This window comes from Rhinatrema bivittatum, chromosome 4, assembly GCF_901001135.1.
Source record: "Rhinatrema bivittatum chromosome 4, aRhiBiv1.1, whole genome shotgun sequence".
NCBI classification, from domain to species: Eukaryota; Metazoa; Chordata; class Amphibia; order Gymnophiona; family Rhinatrematidae; genus Rhinatrema; species Rhinatrema bivittatum.
In genome coordinates this window covers 99,224,039-99,251,486 of record NC_042618.1, presented here as the reverse complement: position 1 = coordinate 99,251,486, position 27,448 = coordinate 99,224,039, and the positions used below count along the sequence as shown (strand labels likewise).

The 27,448-nt window shown below is 47.1% G+C and overlaps 1 protein-coding gene across 1 annotated transcript in view; it reads right to left on the bottom strand.

Moving 5' to 3' along the window:
- SEC23A (Sec23 homolog A, coat complex II component) overlaps nt 1–27,448 on the bottom strand; it is a 308,648-nt gene that overhangs the window by 46,436 nt on the left and 234,764 nt on the right. Inside the window, exons 14-15 of the mRNA XM_029598498.1 lie at nt 12,425–12,578; nt 12,040–12,117 (exon numbers count right to left, since the gene is read on the bottom strand). Coding sequence (XP_029454358.1) covers nt 12,040–12,117; nt 12,425–12,578 — 232 coding nt within the window. The remainder of the gene's footprint in view (nt 1–12,039; nt 12,118–12,424; nt 12,579–27,448) is intronic.

The following is a 27,448-nucleotide window of genomic DNA, read 5'->3' as shown; positions in this document are numbered from 1 at the left end:
GAATGGGATCGATGGTCGGTTCCACGACCAGCACAGATTTTGGCGCCGGGGAACCTTGGCGTCTGTGCATCGCCTTATCGATGGCCTCATGAACCATCCGGTCCAGTTCTTCACGAGACCTGGAGCAAGCAGCCCAGGCTCTGGAAGGGAAGAAGGAGGCAGAGGCATAGCCGGAGGGACCACCGTTGAAGGCGGAGTCGCGGCTCCCGATATCTGTCCGGGTGAGGGTTGCCTCTGTGACCCTGTCGCAGAAAGGGTCAGTGCCTTTTCTGGATGGGGTTTCTTCGATGGCGGCTCGGACGATGGTGAGGTCGATGATTTTCCTTCACGATGGTCCGAGACTTCCGGTGTCGATGCCGATGTTTTTCTCTATGATCCCCTCGGTCCTGAGGGGGAGCAGAGGTAGTCGAAGGCCGAGAAGTCGTCGACGCCGGACGGTCACTGGCCAGTGGCCGATACTGGCGTGAAGTGGACGGTGCCGGTTTAGACCAAGTAGATGCAATGGACGGCGTCAGTTTGAGAACGGAAGAGAAATTCCATTTTCTCCATTCTGGCCTTGCGATCTTTTGGTGTCATTAAGGCACATTTCGTGCAGGTCAGGACATCATGCCTATTTAAGTCTAAAACAGCTGAAAAATCGAACTCAACAGGAATTATGTTAAAAATTGTTCCCCAGTGCAGTCTTCCAAGTTAAAAATATCACATACAACATGTATAGCAAATCCTCAGCTCAGTACTCATATGTGAGGACTACCATCCTGCTTGTCCTGTGAGAAAGCAAATGTTGCTTACCTGTAACAGGTGTTCTCACAGGACAACAGGATGTTAGTCCTCACATATGGGTGACATCACAGGATGGAGCCCAATCACGGAACACTTTTGTCAAAGTTTCTAGAACTTTGACTGGCACCTACTGGGCATGCCCAGCATGGCACTAACCCTGCAGCCAGCAGGGGTCCCCCTTCAGTCTTGTTTAAAAAGCTACAGGAAGTGCCGAAAAATAAAATAAAAAACGTAACGAACCCAACACCGCGGGGCGGCAGATGGGTTTCATGAGGACTAACATTCTGCTGTCCTGTGAGAACACCTGTTACAGGTAAGCAACATTTGCTTTCTCACAGGACAAGCAGGATGGTAGTTCTCACATATGAGTACTGAGCTGAGGATGTCAAAGTGTGCACCAAATGTACCCAGGTGTGCAAGGCACTAGGTCTGGGGTGGAATTTGGCCGAGGGCATCCTGAACCCTACTGGGCAGGCGGAAGGGTGTTGGTACGTCAAGTTTTGAACAGGTGGAGTAGGACAGATTGGCCGAAGATCAAATCTAGTCTTCCAGCTTTGTCCAAGCAATAGTGGGCTACAAAGGTATGGAGAGAAATCTAGGTGGCAGCCCTGCAAATGTCAGGAAGCGGCACCGAGCGTAGGTGTGCTACTGAAGTCGCCATGGCCCTCACAGAGTGTGCTTTAACACGGTCTTGAAGTAGAATGCCTGCTTGCTGATAGCAAAAGGATATGCAGTCTGCTAACCAGGAGGAGAGAGTCTGCTTACCCACAGGCTGCCCCAATTTGATGGAATGGAAAGACACAAACAATGGAGTGCTTTTCCTGTGGGCAGCTGTACGGTCTAGGTAGAACGCTAGAGCACGTTTGCAATCGAGGGTATGCAGAGTCTACTCTCCTGGATTGGAATGGGGCCTGGGAAAAAAGGTAGGTAGGATAATGGATTGATTGAGATGAAAATCCGATACAACCTTAGGCAAGATCTTAGGGTGAGTGCGGAGTACTGCCTGGTCCTGTAGAAGTTTAGTGTAAGGCGGATAGGTAACTAGGGCCTGTAACTCACTAATTCTGTGAGCCGAAGTGATTGCCAAAAGGAAAATCACTTTCCATGTGAGATAGTGAAGTTCACAGGATTGGAGAGGCTCGAATGGTGGTTTCATGAGCCGACCCAAAACTAGGTTGAGGTCCCAAGAAGGGGCTGGAGAACGCAGTGGAGGCTTGAGGTGAAGCAAGCCCTTCAGAAATCGTGTTACAAGGGGTTGTACTGATATGGGAACACCCCCAACACCTTTATGGAAGGCGGCCACCGCACTAACATGCATTCTGTTGGAGGATGTTTTTAGACCTGACTCTGACAAGTGCCAGAGATAGTTTAGAAACTTCAAGATTGGACAGGTAAAGGGGTCAAGGGATTGAGAAGAGCACCATGACTGAAACCTGTTCGATTTGTAAGAATAAGATTTTCTCATGGAAGGCTTCTATGAAGCAATCAGGACATGGGAAATTGATTCAGAAAGGTTAAGTGGCTGAAGGATTAACTTTTCAACATCCATGCTGTCAGAGACAAGGCTTGAAGACTGGGGTGGGCGCAGGCACCGTCGTTTTGCGTAATCAGAAGCGGGTCCTTTCCCAAGGGAATGTGCCTGCGAATGGAGAGATCCTGAAGTATTGGAAACCACACTTGGCGAGGCTAGTGAGGTGCTATCAGGATCATGCTTCCCTTGTCCTGACATAACTTCACGAGAGTCTTCGAGAGAAGTGGAAGTGGAGGGAATTCATATAGGAGACCTGTCGCCCATGAGAGGGCGAATGCATCTCTTGGTTGTGAGTGTTGGCTGTGAGTGAGAGCGCAAAAGTTCTCTACTTAGCAGTTTTGACATGTCGCAAAGAGATCTATGTGAGGGTAACCCCATTGTTGGAAGATCGAGTCCGCCACTGAGGGGCTGAGAGACCACTAGTGCGGTTGAAAGGTACGACTGAGCTTGTCTGCTAACACATTGTACACTCCCGGCAGGTAGGTGGCCCTGAGTACATCAAGTGGGAGAGGGCCTCCGCCCATATCTGCGCAGCTTCCTGACACATGGGTCGATACGTGGGAGAGCGGGCAAGCGCCCGCTCTCCCAGCACGCGCACAGGACACTCTCCTGTGCGCTCGATACAGTACAAAAATGTATTTAAATTAGACCCGGCGGTAAAGAGAGGCTCTAGGGACACTAGCGTGTCCCTAGCGCCTCTTTTCAGACAGGAGCGGCGGCTGTCAGCGGGTTTGACAGCCGACGCTCAATTTTGCTGGCGTTGGTTCTTGAGCCCGCTGACAGTCACGGGTTCGGAAACCGGACACCGGCAAAAGTGAGCATCCGGTTTTCAACCCGTGAGCCGCAGGCCTATTTCAAATTTTTTTTTCTTTACTTTTTTAAACTTTCGGTTTTTACTGCTTTTCTGTACACTTTCCTGGTGCCGAGAGAAATTAGCGCCTTCCTTTGGGTAGGCGCTAGTAAAATGTGCGGCTTGGCTGCACATTTTACTTACTGAATCGTGCGGGAATACCTAATAGGGCCATCAACATGCATTTGCATGTTGCGGGCGCAATTAGGTTCGGGGGGGGGGGGGGGGGGGGGGGGGGGGGTTGGACGCGCATTTTGGACGCGCTATTACCCCTTACTAAATAAGGGTCGGAGCACACTGTACTGTATCGGCCTGACAGTAGGTAGGAGCCCGTCCCTCCCTGTTTGTTGATGTACCACATGGCCACCTGGTTGTCTGTCTGAATCAGGATGACGTGGTTGGAGAGGCGATCCTGAAATACCCTGAGAGCATATCTGATTGCTCAAAGCTCCAGGAAATTTATTTGGTGTTTGGATTCCTCTGGAGACCGAGATCCTTGTGTCTGCAGATGGGCCACATGGGCTCCCCAGCCGAGGTTGGAAGCATCGGTGGTGAGAGTTATTTGAGAGTCTTGGAGGAGATTGATCTGATGTTTCCACCAGGCTAGAGACTGACGGAGTGAGTCGGTGATGTGGACAATGGTCGACAGGGGCTGGATGCATTGAGTCCATTGTGACCTTAGAGTCCACTGCATGACTCTCATGGCTAGGCGGGCTATTGGGGTGACCTGAACTGAGGACGCCATGTGTCCCAGTAGAATGAGAAAGTGGCGTGCAGTTGTGGAGTGCTGAGACTGCAGCTGGTGTGCGAGAGAGACTACAGTAAGAGCTCGTTGTCGAGGTAGAAAAGCTTTTGCCTGCAAGGTGTTCAAGTCTGCCCCTGTGGGACTAAGTAGGATTTGTCGTAGTTGACGAGAAATCAGAGTGTGTAAGGTAAGACGTAGGGACAACAGAGCAGTTTGCTGAGTGGGAGCCCTGATCAACCAATCGTCTAGATAGGGGTAGACGTGAACACCTTGAGTCCTGAGGAAGGTTGCAACTACTATGAGACATTTTGTGAAGATTCATGGTGCAGATGCGAGGCCGAATGGAAGCACTCGGTATTGAAAGTGCTTGGGGCCTACCAGAAATCTCAGATATTTGGAATGAGATGGAGTTATCGCAATATGAGTGTATGTGTCCTGGAGTTCGAGAGAGCAGAGCCAGTCTCCTCTTTGAAGAAGAGGAAGGAGGGAACTAAAGGTCACCATCTTGAACTTTTCTCGGTAGAGGAAATTGTTGAGGGCATGTAGGTCCAGAATTGGACGAACGCTGCCTGATTTTTTGAGGATTACCGAGAATAGAATCCTAGGCCTTGTTGGGAATAGGGCACTGGTTCTATTGCTCTGGACTGGAGGAGGAGGGAGACATCCTGTTCCAGGAGTGGTGAGTGGTCGGATGTTCCCCACGTCAGCAGAGGTGGGGAGTCCGGTGGGATGGAGAGAAAGTTCAGGTGATAACCATGAGAGATTATGGCAAGGACCCACTGGTCTGAGATGATTGTGTGCCACTTGTTGAGAAAATGGCACAATCGACCTCCCATTGGTATCTGGGGCAGTGGAAGCTGGCGGCTGCTCTCTATGCAGGAGTCAAAAACCGGAAGTAGGGCCCGGCTGAGAAGCTGCTTGCGGCTTCTGTTTTCGGATCTGACAAGACTGGGCCTTTTGGAAGGGTCTCGTGGAATGAGTTCTAGACGGTGGTGGATAGGTTTGAGCATGGAAGAGAAGTTCCATCTTCTCCATTCTGGCCTTGTGACCTTTTGGTGTCATTAGGGCACATTTGGTGCAGGTCAGGACATCGTGCTCACACATCCAAGACACGTTACACAGACCTTATGAAGGTCTGTAATGGACATGGTGTGATTGCAGTCCGGGCACCGACGGAACCCTGACGCCATGGCCATGAAAAATTTGAGCTGCGGTACGGTCAATGGCCAGTAGGCTGCGAGGGCCAAACTCGACTGGAATCGACCGAAAACGAGTAAAAACTTACCGGAGTACCATGGAGTCAAAAATTTGAAGGAGGGACCCCTGTGGGGCATGAAATTGTTTAGTAATTCCGTAAGGAAAATTCCTGTCAGGAATCTCTGTGGAGCTCCTTAACCACGTGGCTACTGCTGCGCGGAAAAAAGAAGACTGAAGGGGGACCCCTGCTGGCTGCAGGGTTAGTGCCATGCTGGGCATGCCCAGTAGGGGCCAGTCAAAGTTCTAGAAACTTCGACAAAAGTGTTCCATGATTGGGCTCCATCCTGTGATGTCACCCATATGTGAGGACTACCATCCTGCTTGTCCTGTGAGAAATTATATTTACATACAGTGTTGTAAAACCTTGCAAAAAAGTAAAAAAAAAAAAAAAAAAAAAAGACCCTTGGAATTAGTATTAGTTCTATTGTAATGTGTGTTGGGTATGGACTTGGCCCTCAGAAAACCACAAGTAAACTGAATTACATTTTCAATATAGTAAATTTCCCATATCAAAGCTTCAACAACTGCCTGCACTCAAACCCTCCAACCCTACTTATGAACAGCAAAACTTCAATTACACCAGGCCCTAAAATGCCAAATACACCTACTATTAGGAAAACAGAAAAAGTCAAGCTGTAATACATCCCTACACAGAACCTACACACTAGAAGAATATATCAACTCAGACACACATGCAAAATACAAACAGACCCTTAGAAAAATGCAGAATAAAATAACCATTAAGTATTATAAACGTGCAGACAAAAACTGAATTTTTAATCGCAACAGGCCAGACTTTATGCAGTGCAACAATGGAAAAACAGAAATATTACAATCCCTCAGGAAAAAAATCAAACAAAATCAGGAAATATAAATCAATAAAAGTAAAACCATACTAATAAAAAGAATATTTCAAAACAGCTGACAAATAGAACATCTAATAATTTAAAACTCATATACATTTTCCAAAGACCAATAAAATATTTCAAATACTGTCCAATACTTAAAATTTTAAAAGGATAAACAAATCCCTGGCTGTTCATACCTGGGATCTTTTGATTTCCAGATGCCCTGAGCTATTCATGGATTAGTAGGGGAGAAGTGAGGAGTAGTTCCTCACAATCTCTCTCTTTCTCATATATACAAACATACTCAATCATAGAACATATTCTCACAGACACAGCAACAGACACACAAACACATGCTCTCACATACAAACATGCTTTCAGTGACAGTTTACCACTGACAGAGAGACACACACACACACTCTCACAGATTCAGACATGTTCTCACAGTCATAGATACACACATGCCCTCGCAGACACACATGCTCTCATTCATTCACTTCCTCCCCCCCCCCCCCCCCACCAAGTACAAGTGCAGCAGCAGTCGGACTTCATTTTTCTTGAGACCATTTGGGCTGATGCTACTCTGTTCCTGCGGTGGGGTGAGGTGAAGGTAGCACTGTTGCTGTTCCTCCTGCGCTTGAACCTGGGCTGATGATGTCTTTTCCTGCAACGGCATGGGGAATGCACCTGTGAGGAGGCGGAGGCGCTGTCGCTGCTGTATTTGAACTCCATGCGAACCTGGGACCAATGCTGCCTCTTCCTGCAACGGCCTGGGGGATGTGCTGTTCTTTCTCCTGCATGGCCTCTTCTTCCTGCCCGCGTGGACCCACCAATTCCCCTTCCAGGCCATGTGGGCAGGAAGAAGGAGAAGTCATGTCGTCGCCATCCCCAGACCGGTGGCTCCCTAGGCAGCCACCTAGTGCCTCCACCGGCCCTGCCTTCACATGATTTCAGCATTCCAAACCTTTCGGTTGCAAACCACAAATTGTAGAGATTATTTACCTGATAATCTCGTTTTCCTTAGTGTATGCAGATGGACTCAAAACAAGTGGGTATAGTGTGCTTGTGCTAGCAGTTGGAGACGGATCTGACGTCAGCACGTGGTACATATAACCCTGCAGGAAGTGCAGCAGCTCAGTAATCTTCCTTGCAAAAGCTTCATGGATATATGTGTGACTGACCGATTGATTAACCAAACATCATTAACCTGACCGATTGATAGTAGCTGGAGACTGCCAGTGTTTTCAACCAGAAGGCGTCGACACCCGGCAGGGTGGATGCCCTATGTAGGAAAACATGGCTTACCTTGAATCGGTGAAACCCCATGTATATCGGCAGCCGGGCGGGATGCTGAGTCCATCTGCCTACACTAAGGAAAACGAGATTATCAGGTAAGTAATCTCTCCATTTCCTAGCATGTAGCAGATGGACTCATTACAAATGGGATGTACAAAAGCTATTCCCGGACTGGGTGGGAGGCTGCCCGAGGTCCGTTTAGGATTGCCCTCGCAAATGCTGTATCCTCCCTGGCCTGGACGTCCAGACGGTGGAATCTGGAGAAGGTATGGAGGGAGGACCACGTTGCCGCTTTACATATCTCTGCAGGGGACAGCATCCTAGTTTCTGCCCAGGAGGCCGCTTGAGCTCTGGTAGAGTGAGCCTTGACCCGTAGAGGTGGTGGTTTTCCCGCTTCTACGTAGGCCACCTTGATAACTTCTTTGATCCAGTGAGCAATAGTTGCCCGTGAGGCGCTTCTCCTTGCTTCTTCCCACTGTGAAGGACGAACAGGTGGTCCGTCTTTCGTACTGCTTCCGACATTTCCAGGTATCTGGACAGCAGCCTACCGATGTCGAGATGGCGCAGTTTATGACCTTCTTCTGACTTCTTCAAACCTTCCATGGTTGGCAAGGATATGGTTTGGTTGAGGTGGAAGTGTGAGACTACTTTGGGTAAGAAGGAAGGAACTGTGCGAAGATGGATAGCTCCTGGAGTGATTCTGAGAAATGGATCGCGGCAGGACAGCGTTTGTAGCTCAGAGATGCGGCGTGCTGATCATACGGCCAGCAAGAACACCATCTTCAAGGTTAACAAACGGAGGGACAGGCCTCGGAGGGGTCTGAAGGCAGATCCCGCTAGGAATTCCAAGACTAGGTTGAGGTTCCACAGGGGCACTGGCCACTTCAGTGGCGGGCGAATGTGTTTGACTCCTTTCAGGAAACATGAAACGTCTGGGTGCGTGGCAATGCTGTTGCCCGGCACTCCTGGGGCCGTAGCAGGATCGCGCTGCCACCTGAACCTTGATTGAACTAAGGGACAGACCCTTCTGAAGCCCATCTTGCAGGAAATCCAGAATGATGGGGATTTTAGCGGCATGCGGATTGGTGCTGCGAGTTTCGCACCAGGCTTCAAATACTCTCCAGATCCTTAAATACGTTAGTGATGTGGAGAACTTGCATGCTCGGAGGAGTGTGTTTATTACCGGCCCCGAGTATCCCCTTTTCTTCAGTCTAGCCCTCTCAATGGCCAGACCGTAAGAGAGAATTGAGCTGGATTCTCGTGGAGGATGGGACCCTGTCGCAGCAGGTCCCTGTGAGGGGGCAGGGGTAGAGGATCCCCTGCCAGTAGTCTTCTCATGTCTGCGTACCAGGATCTTCTTGGCCAGTCCGGGGCCACCAGAAGAACTAGGCCTCTGTGCCGCTGAATCTTATGTATGATGGCACCCAGCAGGGGCCATGGGGGAAAGGCATATAGCAGGATCCCTGGAGGCCATGGCTGCACCAGGGCATCGATCCCGTGGGATAGAGGATTTCGCCTGCGACTGAAGTACCTGGGTACTTGAGCGTTGGACCTGTCCGCTAGTATGTCCATGCCCGGAGTCCCCCACTGATCCACAATCATCTGGAAGGCCGTGGGTGACAGCTGCCATTCCCCCGGGTTTAGGCTTTCTCTGCTGAGGAAGTCTGCCGTGGCGTTGTCCTTCCCGGCAACGTGGATGGCGGAGATGCCCTGGAGATTTGCTTCCGCCCAAGCCATCAGGGGGGCTATTTCTAAGGATACCTGTCGGCTTCTGGTTCCACCCTGTTGGTTGATGTATGCCACCGTGGTGGCGTTGTCCGACATCACTCTGACTGCTCTGTTTCGAAGTCTGTGGGCAAATCGCAGGCAGGCTAACCTGACTGCCCGTACCTCTAGTCGGTTGATGTTCCACCCCGACTCTTCTCTGTTCCATCGCCCCTGGGCGGTTAGCTCTTCGCAGTGTGCTCCCCAGCCACTCAGGCTGGCATCTGTAGTGAGCAGGGTCCAGGTTGGGGAGGACATCCTTCACCCCCGGCTCATGTGGCCGGGCTGCAGCCACCACCGTAACCTATTCCGTACTCTGGCCGGTAGAGGTAGATGCACGGTGTAGTTCTGTAATTGTGGGTGCCACCGAGATAGGAGGGCACGCTGTAACGGTCTCATATGAGCCCGTGCCCATGTTATCACGTCCAGAGTGGAGGCCATTAGGCCGAGAACCTGTAGGTAATCCCAAGCAGTGGGCCGAGTGGAGCTCAGCAGATTCTGCAAGTGATCCCGGAGTTTTGATTTCCTCTTGGTGGTCAGGCTGATCTTGTCTTCCTGGGTGTCGAATCGGACTCCTAGGTATTCCAGCGACTGCGAAGGCTGTAGGGAACTCTTGTTTATGTTGACTATCCATCCTAGGCTTTCCAGAAGAGATATAACTCTGTTGGTTGCCCGGTGGCTCTCCTCCGGTGACTTTGCCCTGATCAGCCAATCATCTAGGTAGGGATGGACGAGAATGCCTTCCTTCCTGAGGGACGCCGCCACCACTACTATTACCTTGGTAAATGTCCGTGGCGCGGTGGCTAACCCGAAGGGTAGAGCCCGGAACTGAAAGTGCTGATCCAGGACTTTGAAGCGTAGGTAACGCTGGTGATCCCGATGAATTGGGATGTGCAAATAGGCCTCAGAGATCCAGGGATGTGAGATACTCCCCTGGCTGTATTGCACTTCGGACTGACCGCAGAGTTTCCATGCGAAATCCTGGAACCCGTAAGTGCCGGAAGACTGACTTGAGGTCCAGGACGGGTCTGAAGGTGCCCCCCCTTCTTGGGGACAATGAAATAAATGGAGTAATGCCCAGAATTTATGTCCCATGCAGGCACTGGGATTATGGCTTTTAGGGACAGGAGCCTTCCCAAGGTAGCTGCCAGCGCCGCCCTCTTGGGGGGTGGACAAGGCGATTCCACAAACTTGTCCGGAGGGAGATGAAGGAAGTTCAGGTAATTCCCTTCCTGGACAATGGCGAGGACCCACTGGTCCGAAGTAATCTCGACCCACCTGCGGTAAAATAGGGTTAGCCTGCTCCTATGGCTTCTTCCCCCAGATGGGTCGGCTGATTCTCATTGTGGGGTGCGGCCGGGACCCGAACCCGAGCCGGTTCCCCTCTTGTTGTGCCTGGTCTGAAAGGACTGGTTCCTGGTCTGAGAACGAGGTGCTTGGTAGCGAGCCCTGTAAGGATTGAAGCGTTGAGAGCTTCTACCTCTTAGAATGTGGAAAAACGCTCAGCGAGCGTAAAGGTAGCTCCAAACTGCTTTGGAGACGGAAATTACTGAGCTGCTGCACTTCCTGCAGGGGTATATGTACCACGTGCTGACGTCAGATCCGTCTCCAACTGCTAGCACGAGCACACTATACCCATTTGTAATGAGTCCATCTGCTACACGGTAGGAAAACTTGCTTTTTCTAACTCCCTGAGGATTTTACACTTATTTATCCCCCCCACTCCCCAATATATCTACTCTGGTCATTGATGTGACAGTCCTGGGCTAGGGGCTATGCACTAGGGCACTTTCTAGAACCCTACAATCAGAGGCTCTGATTTCAGCTTCTAGGGGTCACTCTGAAACAATGATCATGACTCCCTCCTCCTGGGGACTGTAAAAACACTGCTGGCTGGCCCAGGAAATGAAAGACCTGACTCTTGGATTTAAGAGGCGATTTTCTACATAAGAACATAAGAAATTGCCATGCTGGGTCAGACCAAGGGTCCATCAAGCCCAGCATCCTGTTTCCAACAGAGGCCAAACCAGGCCACAAGAACCTGGCAATTACCCAAACACTAAGAAGATCCCATCCTACTGATGCAATTAATAGCAGTGGCTATTCCCTAAGTAAACTTGATTAATAGCAGTAAATGGACCTTCTCCTCCAAGAACTTATCCAAACCTTTTTTGAACCCAGCTACACTAACTGCACTAACCACATCCTCTGGCAACAAATTCCAGAGCTTAATTGTGCATTGAGTGAAAAAGAATTTTCTCCAATTTGTCTTAAATGTGCTACTTGCTAACATCATGGAATGCCCCCTACTCCTTCTATTATTTGAAAGTGTAAATAACCGATTCACATCTACTCGTTCAAGGCCTCTCATGATCATAAAGAACTCTATTATATCTCCCCTCATCTGTCTCTTCTCCAAGCTGAACAGCCCTAACCTCTTCACTCTCCTCATAGGGGAGCTGTTCCATTCCCCTTATCATTTTGGTTGCCCTTCTCTGTACCTTCTTCATCACAACTATATCTTTTTTTGAGATGCGCGACCAGAATTGTACACAGTATTCAAGGTGTGGTCTCACCATTGAGCGATACAGAGGCATTATGACATTTTCCGTTTTATTAACCATTCCCTTCCTAATAATTCCTAACATTCTGTTTGCTTTTTTGACTGCGGCAGCACACTGAGCCGAAGATTTTAAAGTATTATCCACTATGATGCCTAGATCTTTTTCCTGGGTGGTAGCTCCTAATATGGAACCTAAAATCGTGTAACTACATGTCAGTAAACAGCACTGGCCACCTGAGCTACCAGGCTGGCCCACAAATTTTAGCTTTTAAAAGCAAAAATCTCAGCCAGACAGGGTATTTAATGTTTGGGTTAAAGACCCAAGGCTGTTCTGGCTTTCAGTGATCATTGTTTAAATAGCTTAGTGATAAGACCTCTTGCTAATATCTTACATCTACTCACCTGGGGATAAAGAGAGAAGGTCTCAGAAAATCTGAAGGAGTTTGGGTCATCTTTGTGGTACTCTCCAAACTTCTGACACTTGAAAAAAAAAACCGAACGCAAGTTCTAATGGCATAGTAACATCTATACAGATATAGTTTGCACTACTTCAAAAGATAACATATATAAAACTACACCACCAACTAGTTTGATTGGCATGATATAATATTAGTCCCTCAGCTTTTTTGGGTGAAAACTATCACCAACTATATAAATAGATATTTTAAAGTAGCAGATTATTTTGGAACTGGGAAATCAAATAATATTTTCAGAAAATAAAGATATGCTTTACTTTTATTTTTCAGTTTTTGTAGTTTCCAACATATTCAGCATGGTTTCTATTTACCAGTCGTATAAGTTGTCTGTCCAGCCATCTGAGCACATCAGGTCCTTCCTCAGTCTCTGTCCTGTATACTGCCAACCTAGCCATAAGAATTGCAGCTCCCTCCTGGTCAAAAGACGCAGCAATGTTTTGGATCTGCGATTGAGCATCTGCCCAGCTGAAAGCACAAATAAATCATTAGCACAAATCCTATTCAAGAAAATCAATATTATAACAATGCATAAATCAATCAATAAATTTTAATAAAAGATAAAGAAAGTGTACATGCAGAATGGTTCCTTAAAGATCATCATGAGAAAATATAGCAAATGTTGCTTACCTGATGTAACAGGTGTTCTCACAGGACAGCAGGATGTTAGTCCTCACAAATGGGTGACATCGAGGATGGAGCCCACCACGGAAAACTTCTGTCAAAGTTTAAACAGAACTTTGACTGGCCCCTACTGGGCATGCCCAGCAAGGCACTGACCCTGCAGCCAGCAGGGGTCTCCCTTCAGTCTGATTTTCAAAGCTACAGGCAGTGCCTAAAAAGTAAAAACTAAAACGAACCCAACACCGCGGGGTGGCGGGCGGGTTTCGTGAGGACTAACATCCTGCTGTCCTGTGAGAACACCTGTTACATCAGGTAAGCAACATTTGCTTTCTCACAGGACAAGCAGGATGGTTGTCCTCACAAATGGGTGAGTACCGAGCTGAGGATGTCCTGACTTGCACCAAATGCACCCAATGACGTGCAACAGGCACTACAACTGGGGTGGAATTTGGTAAAGGGCATCCGCACCCTACCGGGAAGGTGGAAGGGTGTTGGTACATCACGTTGGAAAAAGGTTACGCAAGACAGATTGGCCGAAGATGGAGTCCTGTCTTCCAGCTTTGTCCAAACAATAGTGGGCTGCAAAGGTATGGAGAGAACTCCAGGTTGCAGCCCTACAGATGTCAGGAAGCGGCACCGATCGAAGGTGTGCCACTGACGTCGCCATGGCCCTCACAGAGTGAGCTTTCACACGGTCTTGAAAGGGAATGCCAGCTTGTTGATAGCAAAAAGAAATGCAGTCCGCCAACCAGGAGGAAAGAGCCTGCTTATCCACAGGTTGTCCTAACTTGTTAGGATGGAAGGAGACAAACAATTGAGTGCTCTTCCTGTGAGCAACTGTACGGTCTAGATAAAATGCTAGAGCTCGTTTGCAGTCTAGGGTATGCAGAGTCTGTTCCCCGGAGTTGGAGTGGGGCCTGGGAAAAAAGATAGGTAGTATGATGGATTGATTAATATGAAACTCAGAAACTACCTTAGGTAAAAATTTAGGGTGAGTGCGGAGCACCGCCCGGTCCTGCAGGAGCTTAGTGTAAGGCGGATAGGTAACTAGGGCCTGCAATTCACTAACCCTGCGAGCTGAAGTGATAGCCAAAAGGAATAACACTTTCCATGTGAGATACTTTAACTCACAGGAGTGCAGAGGTTCGAAAGGAGGTTTCATTAGACGACCAAGAACCAGGTTAAGGTCCCAAGATGGGGCCGGAGGACGTAAGGGTGGCTTCAGATGGAGCAAGCCTTTAAGAAAACGTGTTACTAGGGGTTGTACTGAAATAGGGACACCCTGTACACCTTTATGGAAGGCGGCTACCGCACTGACATGCATTCTGATAGAAGAGGTTTTAAGACCTGATTCAGAGAGGTGCCATAAATAGTCCAAGAATTTGGAGATTGGACAGGAAAGGGCATCAAGGGACTGAGAAGTGCACCATGATGTGTACCTTTTCCATTTGTATGAGTAAGACTTTCTTGTGGAAGGCTTTCGTGAAGCTATCAGGACCCGAGAAACGGAATCTGAAAGGTTGAAAGGCTGAAGGACTAACCTTTCAACATCCATGCCGTCAGGGACAAGGCTTGGAGGTTGGGATGGAGGAGGCATCCGTCGTTTTGAGTGAGCAGATGCGGGTCCTTTCCCAGAGGAATGTGCCTGCGGATGGAGAGATCCTGGAGTATTGGAAACCATACTTGGCGTGGCCAGTAAGGTGCTATCAGGATCATGGTTCCCCCCGTCCTGGCGTAGCTTCACGAGAGTCTTTGACACAAGAGGAAGTGGAGGGAATGCATAGAGCAGACCGGTTGTCCACTTGAGGGAGAATGCATCCCTCAGCCGAGAGTGCTGGCTCCGAATGAGAGAGCAGTAATCGTCCACTTTGTGGTTCTGAGGGGACGCAAAGAGGTCTATGCGGGGAGAACCCCACTTGTGAAACAGAGAGGTCGCTACCAGAGGATCGAGTGACCACTCGTGCGGTTGGAAGACACGGCTCAGCTGGTCTGCCAATACATTGTCTACTCCCGGCAGGTAAGTGGCCCTGAGGTACATGGAGTAGGAGAGGGCTTCCGCCCAGATCTGCGCAGCTTCCTGACACAGAAGGAAGGAGCCGGTGCCTCCCTGCTTGTTTATGTACCACATGGCCACTTGGTTGTCCGTCTGGATTAAGATTATCTGATGAAAGAGATGATCTTTGAAAGTGCGGAGCGCATAGCGGATTGCTCGAAGTTCCAGGAAATTGATCTGGTGTTCGGCTTCCTCTTTGGACCATAACCCTTGGGTTTGAAAGTCGTCCACATGGGCTCCCCAACCGATGTGAGAAGCGTCGGTGGTTAGGATTACTTGCGGATCCGGTGGAAGAAAGGGTAAGCCCTGAAGGAGGTTGACCTGAGTCGTCCACCAGGTTAAGGATAGGCGCAGCGCTTGTGTGACTGTGACTATGGAGGACAGAGGCTGAAAAGCTTGAATCCATTGGTGTCGTAGAGTCCATTGTGTTACTCTCATGGCTAGTCGGGTCATGGGAGTGACTTGAACCGAGGATGCCATGTGCCCTAGGAGAATGAGGAACTGGCGAGCCGTGGCAGTGTTCTGAGACTGGAGCTGGAGCTGGCGAGCCAGGGACATTAGGGTGTGGACCCTCTGAAGAGGAAGGTAAGCCTTTGCCTGTAAGGTGTCCAAGTCTGCCCCAATGAAGGATAAGGTTTGAGAGGGGACTAAGCAAGATTTCTCGTAATTGACGAGAAACCCTAAGGAAAGGAGTGTTTGAATTGTCAATTTTAGGGAGGATTGAGCTATCTGTTGGGTGGAGGCCCTGATTAGCCAATCGTCCAGGTATGGGTAGACGTGGACACCTTCCTTCCTTAGGAATGCTGCTACCACTACGAGACATTTGGTAAAGACTCGTGGGGCAGAAGCTAGACCGAAAGGGAGGACACGGTATTGATAATGGTCGTGGCCTACTAGAAACCGCAGATATTTGCGATGGGATTGTGTGATCGCAATGTGGGTATAAGCGTCCTTGAGGTCGAGAGAGCACAGCCAATCCCCTCTTTGTAGCAGAGGGAGCAGCGCGCCTAGGGTTACCATTTTGAACTTCTCTTTTTGAAGGTATTTGTTGAGGGCTCGAAGGTCCAAAATGGGACGTAGTCCCCCTGATTTCTTTGGTATTAGGAAGTATCTGGAATAGAATCCCTTGCCTCGTTGAGAGGGAGGAACGGGTTCTATAGCATTTGATTGCAGAAGAAGGGATACTTCCTGTTGTAATTGAGCCAAATGGGTGGATAGACTCCACGCTTGAAGAGGCGGGGAGTCTGCCGGAAGAGTTATGAAGTTGAGGTGGTAACCCTGTGCGATAATTGTTAGCACCCACTGATCTGAGGTGATCTGCAACCAAGGTTGTAGAAAATGGTACAGTCGACCTCCTACAGGGATGTCCGGAAGAGGGGTTTGGCATGTGTTCCCTACAGGGGAGTCAAAGGCCAGCCGCAGGCCCAGGAGGAGGGGCTACAGTAGGCCTTTGTTTCCTAGGCTGACGCGGCTGAGGCCTAGTAGAGGATCGAGCTGGACGAGGCCTGGCCGATGGAGGGTAATAACGGCGTGGTCGAAAGAATGACTTCTTAGAGTCTTTCTTTTGCGGTTGCTTGGAGGTCAGCTCAGGTGGGACAGATGAGAGTTGTTTCAACGTCTCATGGTGGTCTTTCAACTCCGCCACAATCTGCTGAATTTGCTCTCCAAACAAATTATCGCCTAAGCAGGGTAAATCAGCAAGACGATCCTGAACCTCTGGGCGAAGGTTGGATGATTTTAACCAAGCCCAACGTCTGGCTGAGATGGCTGTGGCTGAAACTTTTGTGGAAGCATCGAATATGTCGTAGGCAGTCCTAATCTCGTGCTTCCCTGCCTCAAATCCCTTGTGAAGAAGGGCTTGAAGCTGCGGTTGGTATTGGTCTGGTAATGTGTCAGCATAGTCTTGCATCTGCTTAAGGATGGCTCTGTTGTACTGAGTCATATAAAGTTGATATGAAGCGATGCGTGAAATCAACATAGCTCCATGATAGACTTTCCGTCCAACACTATCTAGGAACTTGTTGTCCCTGGTAGGTGGGGTAGAAGAGTGTGGCTTAAAACGCTTGGCCTTCTTCTGCGCGGACTCAACCACAACAGAGCGATGATCCAGTTGAGGTTTTTGGAAACCTGGTGCTGACTGGACAAGGTAGGTGGAGTCAGCTTTTTTGTTAACTGGGGACACTGATGAAGGAGATTCCCAGTTTTTCTTGAGCAGATCCAAAAACACCTGGTGTATAGGGATGGAAGCGATGATTTTTGGAGCATCCAGAAATTGAAGGAGTTCCATCATCTGGTGTCTGTCATCAGCTTCAGATTGTAGTTGAAAAGGTACAACTTCTGACATCTCTTTCACGAAATTAATGAAAGATAGATCCTCAGGAGGAGATCTTTTTCTACTCTCTGTAGGAGATGGAGGCGAAGGCAAATCCGTGTCAGAAGATGTATCATCATCATCACCCCAGGTATCGTAGGGATCAAGTGGGGTTTGTAACCCTGATGGACCTGGCTGAGGCTCTAAAGGCATTGATGGAAACCGAGGTGGAATCGGTGCCGTAGGTGGAACCAGAAATGGCATCGATGGCTTCGGTGCTGTCGATGGAATCGGTGCCTGGCGTGGAATGGATGGAACCGAAGGATATATCGGTGGAGATATACCAGAAGGCACCGATGGAACCACCCCGGAAGGGGGAATCCGGAACGGTGTTTCTCCTGCCGATGAAAATCCAGTCTGAGACGGTGGTGTTGTCGATGGCACTGGAATCACCGATGGAAGGGCCGTCATTAGCGCCTCCATGCGGCTTAGTAGCGGTGCTAGCGCTTGTATCAACGGCTCGGTGGTCGGTTCCCTCCTCGGTGGCGAAGCCGGTGCCGGTGTCGGTGCCGGGGGCGGCACTGGAATCGGTGCCGGAGACGGTGCCGATGGAGGTTGCAATTTCTTCATCGCTTTCTCGATGGCCTCCTGGACCAGCCGGTCCAGTTCTGCCCGGAGACCAGGGGTAACCATACCCGGCTCGACGGGAGAGGGAGGCTGAGGCAGGGCCGGAGGGACCACCGTAACCGGTGGGATCACGGCCCCCGCACCCCGGGAGGGTGAGGGTTTCCTCGATGCCTGCGAACGAGACGTGGAGGGTGTCCGGTCTGTTCGCGGCTTCTTTGTCGGTGGCTCGGCTTGAGCAGAGGTCGATGGCTGTGGATCCTCGACAGGCCGAGATTTGTGCCGTCGATAGCGGTGCTTTTCCTTCCGATCCCCTCGCCCATCCGGGGAAGGGACGGGAGTCGACGGCCGAGAAGCGATCGATGGCGGACGGTCACCGGAGGGTTGACGATGATGGTACAACTTCGACGGTGCCGGTTCCGATGAGGTCGATGCTATCGATGGCGTTGGGGTGGGTGCATGGAAGAGGAGCCCCATCTTCTCCATCCTGGCCTTGCGACCCTTGGGTGTCATTAAGGCACATTTGGTGCAAGTCAGGACATCATGCTCACTACCCAAACACATCACACAAACCCTGTGGGGGTCTGTGATGGACATAGTCCGGGTACAATCCGGACAACGGCGGAACCCCGTTGCCATGGCCTGAAGCCAAAATTTAGGCTGGGGATCGGTAAGTGCCAACAGGCCTCAAGGGCCAAATTCGACGGTAGTCGATGGAAAAAGGCAAAAAACTTACCGGGTTCCGTAAGATGACTAAAAATTTGTCGAAGGGAGACCCCTGAGGGGCAAATTTTCTTAGGAAATTAATTTCCAAATTCCTGTCAGGAACGTGGTTAGAGAGCTCCTTTCACCGCGTGGCAACTGCTGCGCGGAAAAAAGAAGACTGAAGGGAGACCCCTGCTGGCTGCAGGGTCAGTGCCTTGCTGGGCATGCCCAGTAGGGGCCAGTCAAAGTTCTGTTTAAACTTTGACAGAAGTTTTCCGTGGTGGGCTCCATCCTCGATGTCACCCATTTGTGAGGACAACCATCCTGCTTGTCCTGTGAGAAACTTCTTTCTTTAGCAAGGAACACAGCTTCAGCTTAGCTGTATCTATTTTAATCTATTTATCACCTTTCTCAGTTAATTTATGATCAAATTGATGAACATATTTTGATGCCAACAACAGATGCTTCAACCAAACACTTTAAAACAAGTTTTATAAACCTTAATTTAGTATCTGTAAGAAATTATCTGCAAATTTAGCAGTAGAATTATATTATATAAACAGATTATAAGCACATCATATCACACACACATTTTACAGTAGACTATCTTTAATTTTACAACAATAGTTTATAGTTCGACTTTATTAAGTCATCATCTTGTTTCCTAATATGTTACTCCCTAAACCTATGTTAGCTTTAACTGCTGGAAAACTGAAGTAGTAATGGCGGAGGCATGAATGCAGATCACTATTAGATGAATTATGTACATCAATGTCCCCCTGATGCAGAAGACTAATCTTCAAAACACGTCCTGTGTTGTGATGGCCAGAAGTGGAATTGTTTGGAACTATCAGAAGAAACGTCTATGGACTAAGTTTTAATGATGAACAGTGTACTTTGATTTTGTTGCACAATTTTTTCATTTTTGGGCACGTTAACTTGAAAGCATAATAATAACCTACAATTATAACAGTGGCATTACTTATTTGTGTTAAATGCCTGTGTTGCATTTATGCATATAAGGTCATTTGGTTTAAAAAATTTTCTGTATACAAAGAAATTTCTGGGACTGACTTGTGAAGTGAATTGATTGTGTCTCTTTCTCAACTGGATTTATTGTTGGCTGGCTTTAACAAGTAACCATGGTGTTCCTAAACCTCTTTCAAGTGAATGGAATAGCTGCAAAAAAATGTTACATGCAATTGTAAGGTAGTCAACCACATTTTATAAACTGATGGTTCAACTGGTTTTGTTATTAAGAAATACAAAAATCTTAAGCCTTTTAAAAGGCATCCATATTCCTCTAAATCAGAGGTGCTATTGCTCAGCATGTGAAAACCCCTGAACAAAAGCAGACCTCAACCTCTGAACTTATTACTCCTCGAATACAAGGGCAAAATGATTTGGCATTAATAAAATTAGTATGATACTTTTACAAATACAAGAGAATGACAGTCAAAATATGGTAAATATTTCAGGAAATCTGGCATTTTTTAATGGTTTTTCTTTGTTCTTATGTTTTTGTTTTAATACTGAATACAATTATATAGGAGAAAAGAGGGGTAGTTTAATCACCAACAAATCACAAATCTCTTCCCTTCTGCAAGAACAAGAACTGTTTAGTTTCTCTGTCTTCAAACTACATAACCCCATTTTAACACAATCCACAACAGCAAAATCCTTATTTCTCCAAATCCCATGGGAAGTATAAAATGAGGAGGTTTCATTATGTAGTCAGGATAAGGGGAAATTTCCAAAACTATGCTGACTGTTGAAAAGTACACAGGTACTTTGGGAATCACACAAATATTTTCCCTTTGAAAATTGCCTAGGGACCAAGTACCCACAGGTTTCACCTGCTCTTTCTGTGGATACTTTTTCCATGAAAAACACTGTGCAAAACTTTGGAAATGCAAAGCTACATGTGTTGTGTCCCCTGACCTGACCCCCACCTCTGATATTTTTCTGCAAGAAAAAGTAGGTGAGTTGTAGACCCATGTATGTACTTTTACCCGCATACAAGGTGGACAATTTTCAGAAAGCCTATTTATCTGGGTAAATAGCTTATGAAAATTGCCTTCAACTAGAACCAAACCATGAACAGTTGAGCAGAAGGAAAATTTCCAAAAGGGATCTAGGCATCTAACTATGGAATTAAGTGCCTAGAACCCTGGGGTTTGAAAGTTGTCCTCTGCTATGTGGCTAAGGGGCGGATTTTCAGAGCCCTGCTCGCCTAAATCCGCCCAAATCCGGGCGGATTTAGGCGAGCAGGGCCCTGCGCGCCGGTAAGCCTATTTTACATAGGCCTACCGGCGCGCGCAGAGCCCCGGGACTCGCGTAAGTCTCGGGGTTTTCGGAGGGGGCGTGCCCGAACCGCGTGGCGTTTTCGGGGCGTGTCGGGAGCGTTCCGGGGGCGGGCCCGGGGGCGTGGCTACGGCCCGGGGCGGCCCGGGGGCGTGGCCGCGCCCTCCGGACCCGCCCCCAGATCGCGTCCCGGCGCGCTAGCGGCCCGCTGGCGCGCGGGGATTTACTTCTCCCTCCGGGAGGCGTAAATCCCCCAACAAAGGTAAGGGGGGGTTTTAGACAGGGCCGGGCGGGTGGGTTAGGTAGGGGAAGGTGAGGGGAGGGCAAAAGAAAGTTCCCTCCGAGGCCGCTCCGATTTCGGAGCTGCCTCGGAGGGAATGGGGGTAGGCTGCGCGGCTCGGCGCGCGCCGGCTATACGAAATAGATAGCCTTGTGCGCGCCGATCCTGGATTTCAGTGGCTACGCACGTATCTACTGAAATCCAGCGTACTTTTGTTTGCGCCTGGAGCGCCAACAAAAGTACGCCTATTCGCGGTTTTTGAAAATCTACCCCTAAGTATATACACTCAGTTTCATTACATGGGCATACTTTGACACTATAACAAATGGGATGTTTTGGGAAGGGGCATGGGTCAGGTAAGTAAACTAAACGCATATACTGAAGGCTCAAACAAGCGTGCTTAGTGTCTCCTGTCAAACCCCATGCGCATTTAAAATAGGAGTAAAATATTTATTTTATTTATTTATTTAAAGGCTTTTATATACCGATGTTCATGTACTAGTACATACCGCGTCGGTTTACATAGAACCAAAGTTGGAAATTACATCAAACAAGTGGGTACAAATAACAGGGATAACTTCGTAAGAACTTAGAACTTATAGATAAAGCAGAGAACAAGAATTAAATTATTATAAATCATTATAAATAAATACCCATAATTGCAAATAATTACAAATAACAGTCAACAAAAAGTTGGGTTTACATCTGACTTAGAAGCATGAGTGCAGCATAACGTACATCTAACAGGTGGAATCATGAGGCAAAGTTATAAGATGAAATAGTTACAGAATCAGACATCTAGCGTAAGGGATTATGAAATGTGAGAATAAGTCTAGCCCTGAGTCATGGCTCGGGGAGAGATCTTTAAGTGAAGGCTTTTGTGAAAAGCCAAGTTTTGAGCTTCTTTTTGAACGTTCGACTACAAGTTTCAAGACGAAGGTCAGTGGGGAGGGCATTCCAGTGAAAGGGGCTGGCAGTCGAGATTGCACGTTTCTTGAGCAATGACTTGGCTGGAGGTGCATATAAAGGTGCCTAAGTAGCTGGTTCTGATTGGTCTTGATGATGCGTGAGGACCAAGTGGGCAGCTTAGATCTAGCGAAGTTTGGGAATGAATGGTCTTGTGGGTTATGGTTAGTACTTTGAATATGATTCTGGATTTGATAGGGAGCCAGTGTAGGTTTTTTAGTATAGGTGTGATATGTTCTCCTCTACTAGTGTTGGTTAGAATCCTGGCAGCCGAGTTCTGCAACATTTGTAGCGGTTTGGTGGTGATAGTTGGAAGGCCAATTAGCAGAGAGTTGCAGTAATCAATTTTTGAAAACAGAATTGTTTGGAGGACTGTTCTAAAGTCCCGAAAATGGAGGAGAGGTTTCAACTTTTTCAATATGTGTAGTTTGTGAAAGCATTCTTTCGTTGTGTTCTTGACAAATTTTTTGAGGTTCAGCCTATTGTTGATAGTAACACCAAGATCTCTTACGTGTGTGTGGGTGATCATTAGCGGTGTGATTAGGTTGTTGTTAGCCTGAAAGTTGTCATCCAGAGTGATCAGCATAAGTTCCGTTTTTGACGTATTGAGTACTAAGTTAAGGCTAGTGAGGAGGTAGTATATGGACTGTAGACAATTGTTCCAGAAGTTAATGGTGTTTGAGATGGAGTCGGTGATTGGCAGCAAAATCTGGTCATCATCAGCGTATATGAAGTGTGTGACCTTTAGACTTGAGAGCAGATGACATAGGGGGAGAAGATAGATGTTAAAAAGGGTAGGGGAGAGGGAGGATCCTTGAGGAACTCAGAGAGTGGACTTGACCGGGTGAGAATCCTTGTTGCTTATTCTGACCTTGTATGTCCTATTGTTAAGGAATGATCTGAACCATTCAAGGGCTGATCCTGAGATGCCTATGTCTGAGAGCCGGTTGATTAGGATAGTGTGTTTTACGGTGTCAAATGCTGCAGATATGTCGAGAAGTGCCAGGAGGTAGAGGGTCTTTTTCTCCAGCCCAGTGAGGACCCTATCTGTCAGTGAGATTAAGAGGGATTCCATACTGAGGGATTTGCGGAATCCGAATTGGGCTGTTGTGAGAATCTTGTGGTCTTCTAGGTACTCCGACAACTGTTTGTTAACTATTCTCTCCATAAGTTTGGCGACATACGGTAGGTTAGTGATGGGGCGAAAATTGGCCGGGTCTGCAGGGTTCAGGTTGGGTTTCTTGAGGAGAGGTTTGAAGATGGCTAGTTTCAGCGTATCTGGTACTAATCCTTGGGTTGGCGAGCGATTGATGATCTCTGCTAAGGGCTTCGCAATGATGTTTGGGATGGTGAGTAGTAATTTCGATGGAATCTATCGGATGAGTGGAGGGTTTCATCTTTTTGAGAATCGATTCAATTTCGAGTGCAGAAGTGGGTTCGAATGATTCTAGGTTTGCTTTCTGGCTGAAGGGGGGAGCGTAGAGAGGAGGTTCTATATTATACATTGTCAGAGGAGCTAATAGATTGAGGATTTTGTTTTTGATCATCAGGGATAACTGGTGAGGTGGGTTTGGTGAGCTCTGAGACATATGAGAACAGCGCTTTGGCATCGAAGGAGAAATTGTGAATTTTGTGGGCATAAAAATCTCTCTTTGTGCGAAGGATGTTGTTTCTGTAACTGTGCATGAGGGTTTTGTACTCAGGTAGTGTAACGTTAGATGGTCTCTTTCGCCATGCGTGTTTTTTTTTCTCTCAGTTCTAGTTTGATGTTTTTTAGTTCTTGTGTGAACCATGGTTTTTTGTTTTTACAGGATGGGTCTAGCTCTTTAGTTTTTAGGGGGCATAGTTTTTCTGCCACCTTGTTTGTGATACTATGCCATGTCGAGATGGCTGCTTCAGCGTCGGAAAGGTCGAGGTTAGTGAGTTCCGAAGACAGATGAGAGGTAAGGTCTTCCATGGAGCCGGTACTGCTCCATGGAAGACCTTACCTCCATGCAGGTACTGTAGTGAATTTTCAAAAGAGAAACTACCCAGATAGTTTTCCTTTAAAAATTCACTGCAACTACACTGGTATAAATATATCTGCTAATTTTTCCAGCAAAACTCTACCCACACATAAAAAAAAAAAAAAAGGATGCCAGTGAATATATGTACTTTGTATGCACAGCTAGTTTCACAAAAAATGTATAAATACATTTTCAGCATGAGAATTGGTGCAAAACTTGCAGGTAAAAAGTATGCATTGTCTGGGCCCCAATGCAGACAGTTTGAAAATTGCCTCTATTGGGCAATTTTACACCAATATTAAATTATGTGATACAAAATGTTTACAACCAACTTGAAAAACTTACAACTCAAATGAGGATGAACTAGTGCTATGAGGTGGACCTGCACTAAGGATTCACAAATAAAAGTTGTTTTTTCACCAAGTTCAAACATTATGCAAATTTATTCATCTTTTTTCCCCCACAAACTGCTTGCATCACCACTGTGCTATTATGTATAAGTGCTTTGCAATATCCTCCAAATACCACAGTCCTTAAAAATCAAAGAAGGTTCTTTGATGTTTACCTAAGTTCATGATCGCTTTCTTTCATTAATGTATTTATGGTATTTCCTGGAGCCCTTATAAAGAGTAATGATATCATGTGAGTGAAAAGGAGAACTAGAGGTAAATTCAGGGATCAAGCGAAATTACAGAAAAAGTCAATCTGAAGACATAGGTCATTAACCAAAATTGAGATGTGAGAATACATAGTAAATCCTGAGTGTCAGGGAAGATTTATTTCACAGACGGGCGCTAGAAAGGAAAAAGCACAAAAGCTTTTTTTGTGGGAGGTGCATGGAAGAAAGTTTGAAATTGAGAGCGAAGAGGGCAGGTGGGAAAGAGAGCTAAGGCTGGGGGTGGGGTGACGCAGCCCATGAAGAGATTTCAATGCAAGAATGAAGACTTTGAATTGGAGGCAATAATGAACATGTAATCAATGAAAAGAGACAAGAAACATACCCCTAAATCCAAGCAAGGTAGGAGAGATGGTTGCCTTCAACATTATGCAAGTTTTATTATAGCTACAGCTGAAAAATCTCAACATAGATTTCTGCAAATGTGATCCTGCAGCCAGGTTACAAAAACACATTCATGAATAGGCAAACATAACTGCACTCAACATATTTACTTTTGAGGCAAAATTGTCTGTAGCCCCAGTCAGTGTTGGAAAAACAAACAATTAACCTTCCAGTCAAGCACACAGGCATGTTTTTCAGTTCTCCAACCTGTCACTATTCTGTTTAACAATTCAGCATTCTTTTAAAGATTAACTATTGGTCAGATGTACACACAACACCTCTTTGTCCAGGGCCAGGACTAGTGGGGCAGTTGCCCCAAGTGTCAAGCCCAAGGGGGTCATCATCAGGGCTGTTTTCACCTATAGGCATAAGCACACAAGGCTCTTCCCACAATTAATTTATTGGCCAGTGGCCCAAATCTCAGGCAGCAGAAAAAAAGCCCACTGCTTCTTTCTCCAGCCTCCCACCTCGCAGGCAGCATGCAAGGAATAGGATGGGGTAGAGCCTTAAAAAGACAAGAGCAACTCCCAAAGCAAAGAGCCCTCTGCTCCCTAATCCTCCTCTCTGAAGGGAACAGGAAAGATAGTGTGTGAGTGAGAGTGTGTGTGTGTGTGTGTGTGTGTGTGTGTGTATGTGTGTGTCAATGAAAAAAACTTTTTGTCTGCATATTTCTAATTTGTGATCCCTTATTCTGTATTTGGTGAGGGTCTGTTCTGTATGGATAACAGAGGTGAAGTATTCTGCTACTGCACAGCTTTTTTTTGCAGGGTTTTGTGTTACTTCACAAAGTGCCTGGTAATGGAGGGAATCTGTGTCATTGTTACTGAAGTAACAATTTGAATATCTTTCCTATAGTGAGTAGTAAAGGGAAAACATTCCAGTTCAGCCCAGCCAGCTATTTCAGAAATCACTTTTAACCAATGTGGTATAAATTCCTTTTAAACTTAGGTATTCTGGGGGATTTTCTTTTTACAGTCTTCTCTCTAAAAATTACAGATGACATTCAGAAATGTGACATGAATTCTGAAATGAGTGTATGCATACATCCCCCCCCCCCAACCAAAGTTTAATATTTAAAAGCATGGATGTCCAATTATGTGATTTTACAGGATTGTTCTGGGAGGGGTTGTGATGGGGGGGATGACTGAGTTTAATTATCAAAATTTTAGGGGGGGAGGTATGGACCTGAAATTGAATGGGTGGGAGGCACAAAGTTGAAGAATCTAGGGAAGTGACTCCCAAACTTGTCCTGAGGACCCCAGCCAGTCAGGTTTTCAGGATATCTGCAGTGAAGAAGCTTGTGTGGGAGAAGGGTTGGGGCTGCCTCAGGGCCTGTGGGTGCATATGGCCCCTTTTCCGCCCCCTTATTCCTCATGTGTACATGGGTACATACACATGTATTTTGCGGCTTTTTAAAATCTGCGTTGCTCACGTGCAGCCCACATACGCCTGTGCAATGCTTTTAAAATAGACCTGTTAATGCTAGCATTCAAAATCTTGAGAGACCCATGTTCTCCTCATTTTCGTAATTGAGTTTGCTGGTATAGATCGAAAAGAAGGTTGCGATCGCAATATCAATACCAACTGCAGGTCCCTTCAGTGAAGGCTTTTCGTCAATTTAAATTTCAGAAGAGAGAATTTTCTACAGTAGGGCCAAAGATGAGGCAGGAAACTGATTTGATAGATTTTAGGAAGAAATTAAAACCTTGGCTGATGTCAAATGCGGACGTTGTAAGATGGAACATGCTATCGTTCCTTTGATGTACAATTAAGTTGTTCGATATCGGTGGAAAAGAGTTTTGTATTGTTTTGTGTTTGTAAATGTTATTGTTTTCATTTTATTCTTATTTTTTATTTCAACTGACCCCAGAAAGAAAAATTCAAAAGTGAACTGAAAACATGGTTATTTAAAAATGCCTATAATCTACCTTAAAACTTACCTGATATCAGAGCAAACACCAATAAGAACAATTTAAAACTACCTGTGCTCAGAACAAGCATCAGTAAGGTCAAAGACTTGAATAAACCAACTATAGAACTAAACAGCCCATCACACCCCAATGACGTCAAAATAAAAAAAACTGAAAACTTATCTTATAAACCCTCTAACCTCTTATCCCAGTACCTTTAATTATAACTCTAGAACACCCCGGACCTATATCTCACTTGATTACATTGTCAATGCTCATGCCTATGTATACTATGTATGTTATGTGATTACATTTAGTCATTGTTTAAGTCAAGCCTGTTGCGCTCCTCCCACGGCTGGAACCACGGGAGGCACTTACCTTCGCAGCCCGGAGAACGCAGAAGCCGGGGCCTTGCCTGGAGTCTTCTACCAGCCTTCTTCCCGCGGCCCAGCCACCATCTTGCCAGCGCAGCAGGAGCCGTGTCGGGATTTCCCA